General features: G+C 44.7%; 1 protein-coding gene across 2 annotated transcripts in view; it reads right to left on the reverse strand.

Annotated features, from left to right (window-relative positions):
• The window catches only part of pcif1 (phosphorylated CTD interacting factor 1), a 41,128-nt gene extending 24,094 nt beyond the window's left edge, over window positions 1-17,034 (reverse strand). The window contains exons 1-2 of one of the 2 annotated variants that reach the window (XM_078172106.1): window positions 16,936-17,034; window positions 5,520-5,674 (exon numbers count right to left, since the gene is read on the reverse strand). In XM_078172106.1, the coding sequence (XP_078028232.1) occupies window positions 5,520-5,646 (127 nt within the window). In that variant the 5' untranslated portion in view covers window positions 5,647-5,674; window positions 16,936-17,034. Of the gene's footprint in view, window positions 1-5,519; window positions 5,679-16,935 lie in introns of both variants that reach the window. The other variant, XM_078172102.1, reaches the window with a different exon arrangement.
• Window positions 17,035-17,344: the final 310 nt, after the last annotated feature.

Genomic DNA, 17,344 nt, shown 5'->3' on the forward strand with positions numbered 1-17,344 from the left:
CGAGGTGGGTAGCGGTCAGCCATGTTTGTTTTCCTCTGTGCGCGTGTCGGCGTGTCTGCTCCAGGTGCGCATCCCAAAGTGTCCCGGAGATGACACGTACCGCGCTTCTTAGTTCCGCATTATTTAGAACCTTCTGTATTACTCTAATTAACAGATTTAAATAATCGAAATTTGGATGTTTGTGAATCGATTCAGATTCGTCCACGTCCGAATCGCGATGCATCTAAGAATCGGAAATTTACCCCACCCCTATCAGAGACGGAGACAGAGACAGAGAGACGGGTCAGAGACAGAGACAGAGAGACCGGTCAGAGACAGAGACAGAGAGACGGGTCAGAGACAGAGAGACGGGTCAGAGACAGAGAGACAGGTCAGAGACAGAGACAAGTCAGACACAGAGACAGAAAGACAGTTCAGAGACAGAGACAGGTCAGAGACAGAGACAGAGAGACGGGTCAGAGACAGAGAGACGGGTCAGAGACAGAGACAGAGAGACCGGTCAGAGACAGAGACAGAGAGACGGGTCAGAGACAGAGAGACGGGTCAGAGACAGAGAGACAGGTCAGAGACAGAGACAAGTCAGACACAGAGACAGAAAGACAGTTCAGAGACAGAGACAGGTCAGAGAGACGGGTCAGAGACAGAGACAGAGAGACTGATCAGAGACAAAGAGACAGAGACAGAGAGACGGGTCAGAGACAGAGACAGAGAGACGGGTCAGAGACAGAGACAGAAAGACGGGTCAGAGACAAAGAGACAGAGACAGAGAGACGGGTCAGAGACAGAAAGACGGGTCAGAGACAGAGAGGCGGGACAGAGACAGAAAGACGGGTCAGAGACCGAGACAGACACACAGAGACGGGTCAGAGACAGAGACAGAGAGACGGGACAGAGACGGGTCAGAGACAGAGACAGAGAGACGGGACAGAGACAGAGACAGAGAAAGAGAGACAGGACAGAGAGATGGGTCAGAGACAAAGAGACAGAGACAGAGAGACGGGTCAGAGACAGAGACAGAGAGACGGGTCAGAGACAAAGAGACAGAGACAGAGAGACGGGTCAGAGACAGAGAGATGGGTGAGAGACCGAGACAGAGAGACAGGTCAGAGACAGAGACAAGTCAGACACAGAGACAGAAAGACAGTTTAGAGACAGAGACAGGTCAGAGACAGAGACAGAGAGACAGGTCAGAGACAGAGACAAGTCAAAAACAGAAAGACAGTTCAGAGACAGAGACACAGGTCAGAGACAGAGACAAGTCAGAGACAGAGAGACGGGTCAGAGACAAAGAGACGGGTCAGAGACAAAGAGACAGAGAGACGGGTCAGAGACTAGGGGTGGGAATCTTTGGACACCTCACGATTCGATTACGATTACGATTCAGGGGCTACGATTCGATTATAAAACGATTATTGATGCATCTTTAATTTATGTATATTGATGCACTTTTTCACAACACATTTCTTTTTGTCTCACTGAATAAGCATTCAACACTTGCAATGTTTAAAAACAGTGCATTTGTAATAAGAAAGAGTTGAATTCATTTCCATTATATTTTATTAAACATATAAATGGAAATGCTTGCAAACTGGAAAGTTACAACTTCGTTGTACAGAACCAAAGGTAACAACAGGTATCTTAAATCACAAGATAAAATGCACAGTTAGAGTAACAAATGATTCGGTGGCCACAGACGTCCACGCATCACATGTAACTGCGTTCCTACCTGCCTGCCTTCAACAGTGAGGCCATGACTTCTGTTTTGTTTTGGTTGTAGAGTGTCGGTGAAATAGCGTCGGGATGGGATGGTGTATCTGGGCTCCAGTGTATGCAGCAGTGCTCGAAATCCCTGATTTTCCATGACAGAATAAGGACGCAAATCCTTGGCAATAAATGCCACGACAGCCTTCGTAATTCACTTCACCTTTTCCGATGAGGGTGGCAGCTTTCTAATTGCTTCCTCGATTGTTCTCTGGTCGGTGGCGCCACTAGTTGACGCAGCAATAACAGCCTGCCGTCTCCTCCGTCAGGTGGAATCGAGTTACATGGCTTCTCATGTTTGTTGTGTTGCCAAAGTATTTTATTTTAGCACGACACAGCTTACATATAACGTGTCTCTTGTCCAGTTCGCTTCCGCCGTCAACGTTGTAGAAGCCGAAGTATTTCCACACATCTGCTTTTAAATTAGAAGAAGCTGTTCAGCTCTCACGGCGAGGTGGGTAGCGGTCAGCCATGTTTGTTTTCCTCTGTGCGCGTGTCGGCGTGTCTGCTCCAGGTGCGCATCCCAAAGTGTCCCGGAGATGACACGTACCGCGCTTCTTAGTTCCGCATTATTTAGAACCTTCTGTATTACTCTAATTAACAGATTTAAATAATCGAAATTTGGATGTTTGTGAATCGATTCAGATTCGTCCACGTCCGAATCGCGATGCATCTAAGAATCGGAAATTTACCCCACCCCTATCAGAGACGGAGACAGAGACAGAGAGACGGGTCAGAGACAGAGACAGAGAGACCGGTCAGAGACAGAGACAGAGAGACGGGTCAGAGACAGAGAGACGGGTCAGAGACAGAGAGACAGGTCAGAGACAGAGACAAGTCAGACACAGAGACAGAAAGACAGTTCAGAGACAGAGACAGGTCAGAGACAGAGACAGAGAGACGGGTCAGAGACAGAGAGACGGGTCAGAGACAGAGACAGAGAGACCGGTCAGAGACAGAGACAGAGAGACGGGTCAGAGACAGAGAGACGGGTCAGAGACAGAGAGACAGGTCAGAGACAGAGACAAGTCAGACACAGAGACAGAAAGACAGTTCAGAGACAGAGACAGGTCAGAGAGACGGGTCAGAGACAGAGACAGAGAGACTGATCAGAGACAGAGAGACGGGTCAGAGACAAAGAGACAGAGACAGAGAGACGGATCAGAGACAGAGACAGAGAGACGGGTCAGAGACAGAGACAGAAAGACGGGTCAGAGACAAAGAGACAGAGACAGAGAGACGGGTCAGAGACAGAAAGACGGGTCAGAGACAGAGAGGCGGGACAGAGACAGAAAGACGGGTCAGAGACCGAGACAGACACACAGAGACGGGTCAGAGACAGAGACAGAGAGACGGGACAGAGACAGAGACAGAGAAAGAGAGACAGGTCAGAGACAGAGAGATGGGTCAGAGACAAAGAGACAGAGACAGAGAGACGGGTCAGAGACAGAGACAGAGAGACGGGTCAGAGACAAAGAGACAGAGACAGAGAGACGGGTCAGAGACAGAGAGATGGGTGAGAGACCGAGACAGAGAGACAGGTCAGAGACAGAGACAAGTCAGACACAGAGACAGAAAGACAGTTTAGAGACAGAGACAGGTCAGAGACAGAGACAGAGAGACAGGTCAGAGACAGAGACAAGTCAAAAACAGAAAGACAGTTCAGAGACAGAGACACAGGTCAGAGACAGAGACAAGTCAGAGACAGAGAGACGGGTCAGAGACAAAGAGACGGGTCAGAGACAAAGAGACAGAGAGACGGGTCAGAGACTAGGGGTGGGAATCTTTGGACACCTCACGATTCGATTACGATTACGATTCAGGGGCTACGATTCGATTATAAAACGATTATTGATGCATCTTTAATTTATGTATATTGATGCACTTTTTCACAACACATTTCTTTTTGTCTCACTGAATAAGCATTCAACACTTGCAATGTTTAAAAACAGTGCATTTGTAATAAGAAAGAGTTGAATTCATTTCCATTATATTTTATTAAACATATAAATGGAAATGCTTGCAAACTGGAAAGTTACAACTTCGTTGTACAGAACCAAAGGTAACAACAGGTATCTTAAATCACAAGATAAAATGCACAGTTAGAGTAACAAATGATTCGGTGGCCACAGACGTCCACGCATCACATGTAACTGCGTTCCTACCTGCCTGCCTTCAACAGTGAGGCCATGACTTCTGTTTTGGTTTGGTTGTAGAGTGTCGGTGAAATAGCGTCGGGATGGGATGGTGTATCTGGGCTCCAGTGTATGCAGCAGTGCTCGAAATCCCTGATCTGACAGAATAAGGACGCAAATCCTTGGCAATAAATGCCACAACAGCCTTCGTAATTCACTTCACCTTTTCCGATGAGGGTGGCAGCTTTCTAATTGCTTCCTCGATTGTTCTCTGGTCGGTGGCGCCACTAGTTGACGCAGCAATAACAGCCTGCCGTCTCCTCCGTCAGGTGGAATCGAGTTACATGGCTTCTCATGTTTGTTGTGTTGCCAAAGTATTTTATTTTAGCACGACACAGCTTACATATAACGTGTCTCTTGTCCAGTTCGCTTCCGCCGTCAACGTTGTAGAAGCCGAAGTATTTCCACACATCTGCTTTTAAATTAGAAGAAGCTGTTCAGCTCTCACGGCGAGGTGGGTAGCGGTCAGCCATGTTTGTTTTCCTCTGTGCGCGTGTCGGCGTGTCTGCTCCAGGTGCGCATCCCAAAGTGTCCCGGAGATGACACGTACCGCGCTTCTTAGTTCCGCATTATTTAGAACCTTCTGTATTACTCTAATTAACAGATTTAAATAATCGAAATTTGGATGTTTGTGAATCGATTCAGATTCGTCCACGTCCGAATCGCGATGCATCTAAGAATCGGAAATTTACCCCACCCCTATCAGAGACGGAGACAGAGACAGAGAGACGGGTCAGAGACAGAGACAGAGAGACTGGTCAGAGACAGAGACAGAGAGACGGGTCAGAGACAGAGAGACAGGTCAGAGACAGAGACAAGTCAGACACAGAGACAGAAAGACAGTTCAGAGACAGAGACAGGTCAGAGACAGAGACAGAGAGACGGGTCAGAGACAGAGAGACGGGTCAGAGACAGAGACAGAGAGACGGGTCAGAGACAGAGAGACAGGTCAGAGACAGAGACAAGTCAGACACAGAGACAGAAAGACAGTTCAGAGACAGAGACAGGTCAGAGACAGAGACAGAGAGACGGGTCAGAGACAGAGAGACGGGTCAGAGACAGAGACAGAGAGACCGGTCAGAGACAGAGACAGAGAGACGGGTCAGAGACAGAGAGACGGGTCAGAGACAGAGAGACAGGTCAGAGACAGAGACAAGTCAGACACAGAGACAGAAAGACAGTTCAGAGACAGAGACAGGTCAGAGACAGAGACAGAGAGACAGGTCAGAGACAGAGACAAGTCAGAGACAGAAAGACAGTTCAGAGACAAGTCAGAGACAGAGAGATGGATCAGAGACAGAAATAGAGAGACGGGTCAGAGACAGAGAAATGGGTCAGAGACAGAGACAGAGAGACGGGTCAGAGACAGAGACAGAGAGACGGGTCAGAGACAGAGATAGAGACAGGGACAGAGAGACAGGACAGAGACAGGGACAGAGAGACAGGACAGAGACAGAGAGACAGACATAGAGACAGAGACAGGGACAGAGAGACAGGACAGAGACAGAGACGGAGAGAGAGAGAGGTAGAGAGACAGAGAGGTAGTGAGACAGACAGGTGTACCTGGTAGCTCAGGTGGTTTGGATGTGGTGGACGGAGAAAGGGGAGGTCCCTGAGAGGAGGCGGAGGCAGAGGGAGACGGCATCATTGCTGCCTCCCCCTTCACCGATCCCTGGCTGTCATTGGACATCTCAGCTTCTCGTCAGAATGACATGGACCTGCCTGGACAGGAAGACACAAGTTACCTTTTACAATAAAACAACACGATCCTGTCTGATCAGGTGACCAAACCTGTGATCTGATCAGGTGACCAAACCTGTGATCAGGTGACCAAACCTGTGATCAGGTGACCAAACCTGTCTGATCAGGTGACCAAACCTGTGATCAGGTAACCAAACCTGTCTGATCAGGTGACCAAACCTGTGATCACGTGACCAAACCTGTCTGATCAGGTGACCAAACCTGTGATCAGGTGACCAAACCTGTCTGATCAGGTGACCAACCCTGTCTGATCAGGTGACCAAACCTGTGATCACGTGACCAAACCTGTCTGATCAGGTGACCAAACCTGTCTGATCAGGTGACCAAACCTGTGATCAGGTGACCAAACCTGTCTGATCAGGTGACCAAACCTGTGATCACGTGACCTGAACATTATTATTTTACAGACATGTTGAGTTCAGGTTTCATACTTGAAAACATAACAATCAATCAATAATTGATCAATGACCTGATTGATTTTACTGAGGCATCAGTGTGGCTGCTGGACAAACTGCAGATTAACTGACAACAACACACATTGACACACTGCTGCTGTATGTGTGTGAGTGTACTGACATGTTCTTAGCGTGTGTACAGTCAGATGTGTCCACTGACTGTGGAATAAGTTCTTATTAACTGTCTGCAGCTTCTTTATTTTAGAAATTAACTGTATTGATAAATAAATTTGGGTTTTGGAGCAGAGTTATTTAAAACTGCCGTGTGTCAGTCAATCCGCCTGTTTGTTATATTAACACATGTCACATCTAACTGTAGTAACAGACGTGTATCAGTGTGTGTGTGTGTGTGTGTGACTGTATCTGACTGTACTAACAAACTGTGTGACTGTAGTAACGCAGTGTGTGACTGTATATCTGACTGTAGTAACAGACGTGTATCAGTGTGTGTGTGTGACTATCTCAGACAGTGTGTGACTATATCTGACTGTAGTAACGCAGTGTGTGACTGTATCTGACTGTAGTAACAGACAGTGTGTGACTGTATATTTGACTGTAGTAACAGACGTGTATCAGTGTGTGACTATCTCAGACAGTGTGTGACTATATCTGACTGTAGTAACAGACAGTGTGTGACTGTATATCTGACTGTAGTAACGCAGTGTGTGACTGTATATCTGACTGTAGTAACAGACAGTGTGTGACTGTATATTTGACTGTAGTAACAGACGTGTATCAGTGTGTGACTATCTCAAACAGTGTGTGACTATATCTGACTGTAGTAACAGACAGTGTGTGACTGTATATCTGACTGTAGTAACGGACAGTGTGTGACTGTATATCTGACTGTAGTAACGGACGGTGTGTGACTGTATATCTGACTGTAGTAACAGACAGTGTGTGACTGTATATCTGACTGTAGTAACAGACGTGTATCAGTGTGTGACTATCTCAGACAGTGTGTGACTATATCTGACTGTAGTAACAGACGGTGTGTGACTGTATATCTGACTGTAGTATAGGGCTGTCAAAATTGCTCAAAAATGACATTCGAATATTCCTTCTACAAATAACTCATAGGTTCGAACCATTCGAATTTTTTTTTTCGCATTATGTCCACAAGAGGGCAAACTAATACAAGGAAACATACTTGTATATGTATTAATACAAGGAAACATAACTACTTCGCAGCGCTCACGGAAGCGCTGCGAAGAGCCTCGAAGCGCCGTGCAGCTCCGTGGCTGGCTCTGGTCTATTTTCTGCGCGAGCCGCAAGCGGATGTGTCAAGCCGGGTGACGGAGACAACAGCTGGTGGCAGAACCGCTTGTCCAGTGCTTTCAGTGCAGCGGCCCAGGCCAACGCCCACTCGCAAAGAGGACAACTGTGGTGGTGTTTTTTTTCTCTCTACAATCGAATATCAATTTTTACATTCGAAGGCCCATTTTTTTTTCAAATTCGAATTTAAATTCGAATTTAGAATATTCATTGACAGCCCTACTGTAGTAACAGACAGTGTGTGACTGTATATCTGACGGTTGGTTAGTCCTCATGTCCTGACGTATTGCGGTAAGCGAGTTGTGTCATTTCCGGTGTTTCTGTGACAGCGTCTCTGTACTGCTCTGGTGAATTCTGCTAGCCTGCTTTCTCACTTCAGTTGCTTTAACGTTGCTTTAACGTCTACTTCAAGTCTTTACCCACACTGGTTCTGTTTAAGCACTTATAGCTCTCCTCCTTTCTACGGCTTTCTCGCTAATCTCTTAGCTGTTGTTTGCACGTAGCTACATTAGCTTTACAGTTAGCGATGGCTTCTCCCTCTGCTCTTTCTTGCTCGGTGTGCCAAATGTTCAGTTATGCCTCTGCCTCCTTTAGCGACAGTGGTAATTGTAACAAGTGTAGCTTATTTGCCGCGTTGGAGGTGAGGCTTAGTGAATTAGAAGCGCGGCTCCACACCATGGAAAACCATTCAGTAGCTGCGGTAGTTAGCCAGCCCCCTGTAGCCGGTGCGGAGCCACATAGCATAGCCTTAGCCTCTGCTAACTGTCCTCCGGTAACTTCCGTTCAGCCGGGAGGTTGGGTTACGGTTCGCCAGAAGCACAGCTCCAAGCCGAAGCCCACGGCTCACCACCAGCCTGTTCACGTTTCCAACTGCTTTTCCCCACTCAGCGACACACCCGCTGAGGATAAAACTCTGGTTATTGGCAGCTCTATTCTGAGAAACGTGAAGTTAGCAACACCAGCGGCCATAGTCAAATGTATCCCTGGGGCCAGAGCGGGCGACACTGAGTCAAATTTAAAACTGCTGGCTAAAGCTAAACGTAGATTCAGTAAGATTGTTATTCACGTCGGCGGCAATGACACCCGGTTACACCAATCGGAGGTCACTAAAATTAATATTGCCTCGGTGTGTGAATATGCAAAAACGATGTCGGACTCCGTAGTTTTCTCTGGACCCCTCCCAAATCTGACCAGTGATGACATGTTTAGCCGCATGTCATCATTTAACCGCTGGCTGTCCAGGTGGTGTCCAGCAGACGATGTGGGTTTCGTTAATAATTGGCAAACTTTCTGGGGAAAACCTGGTCTTATTAGGAGAGACGGCATTCATCCCACTTTGGATGGAGCTGCTCTCATTTCTAGAAACCTGGCAAACTTTATTAGTAATTTAAATCCCTGACAACCCAGAGTTGAGACCAGGACAGAGAGTTGCAGTCCTAAACGCCTCTCTGAGCTTCTAGTTCAGCTACCCAGCCTTAGTTTTCATAGATTTATACAAACGGTGTCTGTCCCCCGACCACCTAAATTATTTAAATCTAAAATTAAACAAAGAGGAGTTGTGCATAACCTCATAAAAATTAAAACTTCTTCTGTGACAGAAAGACAAAACAGGAGAATTAAACGCGGACTGTTAAATATCAGGTCTCTATCGTCTAAAGCAGTGTTAGTAAACGAATTAATATCAGATAATCATATTGATTTACTCAGTCTCACAGAAACCTGGCTGTGTCCAGATGAATATGTTAGTCTTAATGAGTCCACTCCTCCCAGTCATAATAATACCCGCATTCCTCGAGGCAGCGGCCGAGGAGGGAGAGTTGCAGCCATTTTTAACTCTAGTCTGTTAATCAGCCCTAAACCTAAACTAGATTATAATTCATTTGAAAGCCTCGTTCTTAGTGTTTTATATCCGACCTGGAAAACCTCGCAGCCACTTTTATTTGTTATAGTGTACCGTGCTCCTGGCCCGTATTCTGAATTTGTATCTGAATTCTCAGAGTTTTTATCCAGTTTAGTTCTTAAATCAGATAAAGTGATTATTATAGGCGATTTTAACATTTATGTCGATGTTGATAATGACTCCCTGGCTACCGCGTTTATCTCATTATTAGACTCCATTGGCTTCAGTCAGGGTGTACATGAACCCACTCATTGTTTTAACCATACCCTCGATCTAGTTCTGACGTATGGAATTGAAATTGATAACCTAAAAGTCTTTCCACAGAATCCCTCGCTATCGGATCATTATCTGATTACTTTTGATTTCTTTTTACTCGATTACACGCCACTCAGCAACAGTTAGTATACTAGATGTTTATCAGATAGTGCTGTCGCAAAATTTAAGGAAAAGATTACTCCGTCGTTAAATTCAATACCAAGTCCCTCAGTAACAGAGGTTTCCCGTACCGACTTTGATCATTTTGTCAATAGCGCCGTAGGCTCGCTGCAAACAACACTCGACTCTGTAGCTCCTCTTAAAAAGAAGTTAAAAAAGCAAAGAAAGTTCACTCCTTGGTACAACTCTCAAACCCGTAAGTTAAAACAAATATCGCGAAAATTTGAAAGGAATTGGCGCTTAACCAAACTGGAAGAATCTCGTTTAATCTGGACAGACAGTCTCAAAACTTATAAGAGGGGCCTCCGCAATGCCAGAGCAAACTATTACTCAGCATTAATAGAAGAAAACAAGAACAACCCCAGGTTTCTTTTCAGCACTGTAGCCAGGCTGACTGAGAGTCAAAGCTCTATTGAGCCTTGTATTCCTTTAGCCCTTAGCAGTAATGATTTTATGAGCTTTTTTAATGACAAAATTCTAACTATTAGAGGCAAAATTCATGACCTGCTGTCCTCAGATAGTACCTATCTAACCTCAAACACAGCTGTAAGACCTAATATATATTTAGATTGCTTCTCCCCAATTTCTCTTCAAGAATTGACCTCAGTGATTTCTTCATCTAAATCATCAACGTGTCTCTTAGACCCCATCCCAACTAGGCTACTTAAGGAGGTCTTTCCTTTAGTTAACACTCATATATTAGATATGATCAATATATCCTTATTAACAGACTATGTACCACAGTCTTTTAAGGTAGCTGTAATTAAACCTCTACTAAAAAAGCCCACCCTGGATCCAGAGGTGTTAGCCAACTATAGACCAATATCTAATCTTCCCTTTATGTCAAAGATCCTTGAGAAAGTAGTCGCAGACCAGCTGTGTGATTTTCTCCATGATAATAATTTATTTGAGGAATTTCAGTCAGGATTTAGAGTGCATCATAGCACTGAGACAGCACTAGTTAAAATTACAAATGACCTTCTGATTGCTTCAGACAAAGGACTCGTCTCTGTACTTGTTTTATTAGATCTTAGTGCAGCGTTTGACACAATTGACCATCAAATTCTACTGCAGAGACTGGATCACTTAATTGGCCTAAAAGGTTCTGCACTAAGCTGGTTTAAATCTTATTTATCTGATCGTTTTCAGTTTGTTGACGTTCATAATGAATCATCCTTACATACCAAAGTTTGTTTTGGAGTTCCGCAAGGTTCTGTGCTCGGACCAATCCTATTTACTCTATATATGCTTCCTTTAGGTAACATCATTAGAAATCACTCTATAAATTTCCATTGTTATGCGGATGATACACAGTTGTATTTATCGATGAAGCCAGAAGAAAGTAATCAATTAACTAAACTCCATAATTGCCTTAAAGACATAAAAACTTGGATTAGCACCAATTTCCTGATCTTAAATTCAGACAAAACTGAAGTTATTGTTCTTGGCCCCAAACAACTCAGAGACTCTTTATCTGATGACATAGTTTCTCTAGATGGCATTGCTCTGGCCTCTAGCACTACCGTAAGAAACCTCGGAGTAACATTTGATCAAGATTTGTCTTTTAATTCTCATTTAAAACAAACCTCATAGACTACATTTTTTCATCTGCGTAATATTGCGAAAATTAGGCCTATCCTGACCTGAAAAGATGCAGAAAAATTGGTCCACGCTTTTGTTACCTCTAGGCTGGATTACTGTAACTCTCTATTATCAGGTAGCTCTAGTAAGTCCTTAAAAACTCTCCAGCTAATTCAGAATGCAGCAGCACGTGTACTAACAGGAACTAAGAAACGAGATCATATTTCTCCTGTTTTAGCTTCTCTGCACTGGCTCCCTGTAAAATCCAGAATTGAATTTAAAATCCTACTGTTAACTTATAAAGCTCTAAATGGTCAAGCTCCATCATATCTTAGAGAGCTCTCCTGTGGAATCATCTTCCTGTTACGGTCCGGGAGGCAGACACCGTCTCCACATTTAAGACTAGACTTAAGATTTTCCTCTTTGATAAAGCTTATAGTTAGGGCTGGCTCAGGCTTGCCCTGTACCAGCCCCTAGTTAGGCTGACTTAGGCCTAGTCTGCCGGAGGACCCCCTATAATACACCGGGCACCTTCTCTCTCTCTCTCTCTCTCTCTCGTATTCTATTACTGCATCTTGCTAACTCGGCCATTCTGGATGTCACTAACTCGGCTTCTTCTCCGGAGCCTTTGTGCTCCACTGTCTCTCAGATTAACTCATATCACAGCGGTGCCTGGACAGCGTGACGTGTGTGGTTGTGCTGCTGCCGTGGTCCTGCCAGATGCCTCCTGCTGCTGCTGCCATCATTAGTCATTAGTCATACTTCTACTGTTATTATACACATATGACTATTGTCACACATGTATACTGCCAGATATTAATACATACTTTCAACATATTGTACCACAGTAGCCAGAACTATAACTATAATATTATTACTTTCAATAATGTTGTTGTAAGATACTGTCATTACCTACATCTCTCTCTCTCTCTCTCTCTCTCTGTCTCATTGTGTCATACGGATTACTGTTAATTTATTACGTTGATCTGTTCTGTACGACATCTATTGCACGTCTGTCCGTCCTGGAAGAGGGATCCCTCCTCAGTTGCTCTTCCTGAGGTTTCTACCGTTTTTTTTCCCCGTTAAAGGGTTTTTTTGGGGAGTTTTTCCTGATCAGCTGTGAGGGTCATAAGGACAGAGGGATGTCGTATACTGTAAAGCCCTGTGAGGCAAATTGTGATTTGTGATATTGGGCTTTATAAATAAAATTGATTGATTGATTGAATTGACTGTAGTAACAGACGGTGTGTGACTGTATATCTGACTGTAGTAACAGACATGGTGTGTGACTGTATATCTGACTGTAGCAACAGACACGGTGTGTGACTGTATATCTGACTGTAGTAACAGACACGGTGTGTGACTGTATATCTGACTGTAGTAACAGACATGGTGTGTGACTGTATATTTGACTGTAATAACAGACGGTGTATGACTGTATATCTAAATGTAGTAACAGATGGTGTGTGACTGTATATCTAAATGTAGTTACAGACACGATGTGTGACTGTATATCTGACTGTAGTAACAGACACGGTGTGTGACTGTATATCTGACTGTAGTAACAGACATGGTGTGTGACTGTATATTTGACTATAATAACAGACGGTGTATGACTGTATATCTAAATGTAGTAACAGATGGTGTGTGACTGTATATCTAAATGTAGTTACAGACACGATGTGTGACTGTATATCTAAATGTAGTAACAGACAGTGTGTGACTGTATATCTAAATGTAGTTACAGACACGATGTGTGACTGTATATCTAAATGTAGTAACAGACAGTGTGTGACTGTATATCTAAATGTTGTAACAGACGTGTCTGACTGTAGTAACAGACACGCGTGTGACTGCATATCTAAATGTAGTAACAGACAGTGTGTGACTGTATATCTGACTGTAGTAACAGACGGTGTGTGACTGTATATCTAAATGTAGTAACAGACGGTGTGTGGCTGTATATCTGACTGTAGTAACAGACGGTGTGTGACTGTATATCTGACCGTAGTAACAGACACGGGGTGTGACTGTATATTTGACTGTAATAACAGACGGTGTATGACTGTATATCTAAATGTAGTAACAGATGGTGTGTGACTGTATATCTAAATGTAGTAACAGACACAGTGTGTGACTGTATATCTAAATGTAGTAACAGACGGTGTATGACTGTATATCTAAATGTAGTAACAAATGGTGTGTGACTGTATATCTGACTGTAGTAACAGACGGTGTGTGACTGTATATTTGACTGTAGTAACAGATGGTGTGTGACTGTATATCTAAATGTAGTAACAGATGGTGTGTGACTGTATATCTGACTGTAGTAACAGATGGTGTGTGACTGTATATCTGACTGTAGTAACAGACGGTGTGTGACTGTATATCTAAATGTAGTAACAGACGGTGTGTGACTGTATATCTGACTGTAGTAACAGACACGGTGTGTGACTGTATATCTGACTGTAGTAACAGATGGTGTGTGACTGTATATCTGACTGTAGTAACAGATGGTGTGTGACTGTATATCTAAATGTAGTAACAGATGGTGTGTGACTGTATATCTGACTGTAGTAACAGATGGTGTGTGACTGTATATCTGACTGTAGTAACAGATGGTGTGTGACTGTATATCTAAATGTAGTAACAGATGGTGTGTGACTGTATATCTAAATGTAGTAACAGATGGTGTGTGACTGTATATCTGACTGTAGTAACAGATGGTGTGTGACTGTATATCTGACTGTAGTAACAGATGGTGTGTGACTGTATATCTAAATGTAGTAACAGATGGTGTGTGACTGTATATCTAAATGTAGTAACAGACGGTGTGTGACTGTATATCTGACTATAGTAACAGATGGTGTGTGACTGTATATCTGACTGTAGTAACAGATGGTGTGTGACTGTATATCTAAATGTAGTAACAGATGGTGTGTGACTGTATATCTAAATGTAGTAACAGACGTGTGTGACTGTATATCTGACTGTAGTAACAGACACGGCGTGTGACTGTATATCTAAATGTAGTAACAGACGGTGTGTGACTGTATATCTGACTGTAGTAACAGACATGGTGTGTGACTGTATATCTGACTGTAGTAACAGACGGTGTGTGACTGTATATCTGACTGTAGTAACAGACGGTGTGTGACTGTACAGTACAGGCCAAAAGTTTGGACACACCTTCTCATTCAATGCATTTTCTTTATTTTCATGACTATTTACATTGTAGATTCTCACTGAAGGCATCAAAACTATGAATGAACACATGTGGAGTTATGTACTTAACAAAAAAAGGTGAAATAACTGAAAACATGTTTTATATTCTAGTTTCTTCAAAATAGCCACCCTTTGCTCTGATTACTGCTTTGCACACTCTTGGCATTCTCTCAATGAGCTTCAAGAGGTAGTCACCTGAAATGGTTTTCCAACAGTCTTGAAGGAGTTCCCAGAGGTGTTTAGCACTTGTTGGCCCCTTTGCCTTCACTCTGCGGTCCAGCTCACCCCAAACCATCTCGATTGGGTTCAGGTCCGGTGACTGTGGAGGCCAGGTCATCTGCCGCAGCACTCCATCACTCTCCTTCTTGGTCAAATAGCCCTTACACAGCCTGGAGGTGTGTTTGGGGTCATTGTCCTGTTGAAAAATAAATGATCGTCCAACTAAACGCAAACCGGATGGGATGGCATGTCGCTGCAGGATGCTGTGGTAGCCATGCTGGTTCAGTGTGCCTTCAATTTTGAATAAATCCCCAACAGTGTCACCAGCAAAACACCCCCACACCATCACACCTCCTCCTCCATGCTTCACAGTGGGAACCAGGCATGTGGAATCCATCCGTTCACCTTTTCTGCGTCTCACAAAGACACGGTGGTTGGTACCAAACATCTCAAATTTGGACTCATCAGACCAAAGCACAGATTTCCACTGGTCTAATGTCCATTCCTTGTGTTTCTTGGCCCAAACAAATCTCTTCTGCTTGTTGCCTCTCCTTAGCAGTGGTTTCCTAGCAGCTATTTGACCATGAAGGCCTGATTGGCGCAGTCTCCTCTTAACAGTTGTTCTAGAGATGGGTCTGCTGCTAGAACTCTGTGTGGCATTCATCTGGTCTCTGATCTGAGCTGCTGTTAACTTGCGATTTCTGAGGCTGGTGACTCGGATGAACTTATCCTCAGAAGCAGAGGTGACTCTTGGTCTTCCTTTCCTGGGTTGGTCCTCATGTGTGCCAGTTTCGTTGTAGCACTTGATGGTTTTTGCGACTCCACTTGGGAACACATTTAAAGTTTTTGAAATTTTCCGGACTGACTGACCTTCATTTCTTAAAGTAATGATGGCCACTCGTTTTTCTTTAGTTAGCTGATTGGTTCTTGCCATAATATGAATTTTAACAGTTGTCCAATAGGGCTGTCGGCTGTGTATTAACCTGACTTGTGCACAACACAACTGATGGTCCCAACCCCATTGATAAAGCAAGAAATTCCACTAATTAACCCTGATAAGGCACACCTGTGAAGTGGAAACCATTTCAGGTGACTACCTCTTGAAGCTCATCGAGAGAATGCCAAGAGTGTGCAAAGCAGTAATCAGAGCAAAGGGTGGCTATTTTGAAGAAACTAGAATATAAAACATGTTTTCAGTTATTTCACCTTTTTTTGTTAAGTACATAACTCCACATGTGTTCATTCATAGTTTTGATGGCTTCAGTGAGAATCTACAATGTAAATAGTCATGAAAATAAAGAAAACGCATTGAATGAGAAGGTGTGTCCAAACTTTTGGCCTGTACTGTATATCTAAATGTAGTAACAGATGGTGTGTGACTGTATATCTAAATGTAGTAACAGACGGTGTGTGACTGTATATCTGACTGTAGTAACAGTCGGTGTGTGACTGTATATCTGACTGTAGTAACAGACGGTGTGTGACTGTATATCTAAATGTAGTAACAGACGGTGACAGACTGATATGAACACGGAGCTGTTCGTCACGGACCTTCCGTAATAAGCTCATCAAACTGATTGATAAACACTGGGTATACGCGCTGCATAAATTAATTACTGACATAAATCCCGATGTTTTCTTTCTCATACGCAGAAACGAGCGCCGTGGTTTGACGCATGCGCCTGGCAGGTTTTCCAAACAAACACGGAGGAGGAGAAGAGGAGGGGGAGGGGAGAGGAGGAGGAGGACAACACAAAGCTGCAGCTGCTCCTCCGGAGCCCGGGCTCGACACACGGACACAGCGGCTCTCAGTGCCAGTTCACAGCGGGACCGAACCGAGTCAAAGTCGTTCACACACACACGGGGGAGAACAGTCCCGCCATTAACGGCCATTTCACGCTTCCCGCTCGGTGTCCGCTCGGAGCGACAGCTGCTGTTTAGGCGCCACTTCTCAGACAAGATGGCGGACACGCCCCTGCCACAGCGCTGCGCGTCCTGCACAATATTCCTGCTCTTTCCTACGAGCCCCACCGCCGTGCGTGCCGCTGGTCCGGCTCGTCTGAAGGCCGAAACCTTCCGCGGCATTTCGGTGCCGTCGGAGCGGCTGTGCGGGGCCACCTGCCCTTACCTTGGTCGGTAAAGCTGCGGAGAGTCACGGGTTCTGTCCGTTTGTTTCGGGTCCTCCGCTCCGCTCCCTCCCCGCCTGCTCAGACATCTTTACAGGGACCCGGAGTTAGCCACTGCGCAGGCGCAGCTGCTGCCAGCTTCCTGTTTGGAGGCGTCCCCTTCAAGCCGCCATGTTGGGCAGGTCAAGAGGCTGACTGGACGTTAACGCCTCCTCCTCTTCCTCCTGAATCACTGTGTCAGTTAAATATCTCACAGACCTGGATGTTAGTTTTAAACAGGGGCGTCGCTAGGAGTTGAAAACATCCAGGGCTTTAGCCCTGAAGTGGGAACAATGCACTGCGCACCGCTCACTGTGGAAATGAAGCTATTCACTAGAATGGGAGCGTATTTACCATCATCCAGTCATTCTT

This window comes from Epinephelus lanceolatus, chromosome 1, assembly GCF_041903045.1.
Source record: "Epinephelus lanceolatus isolate andai-2023 chromosome 1, ASM4190304v1, whole genome shotgun sequence".
Classification (NCBI taxonomy): Eukaryota; Metazoa; Chordata; class Actinopteri; order Perciformes; family Serranidae; genus Epinephelus; species Epinephelus lanceolatus.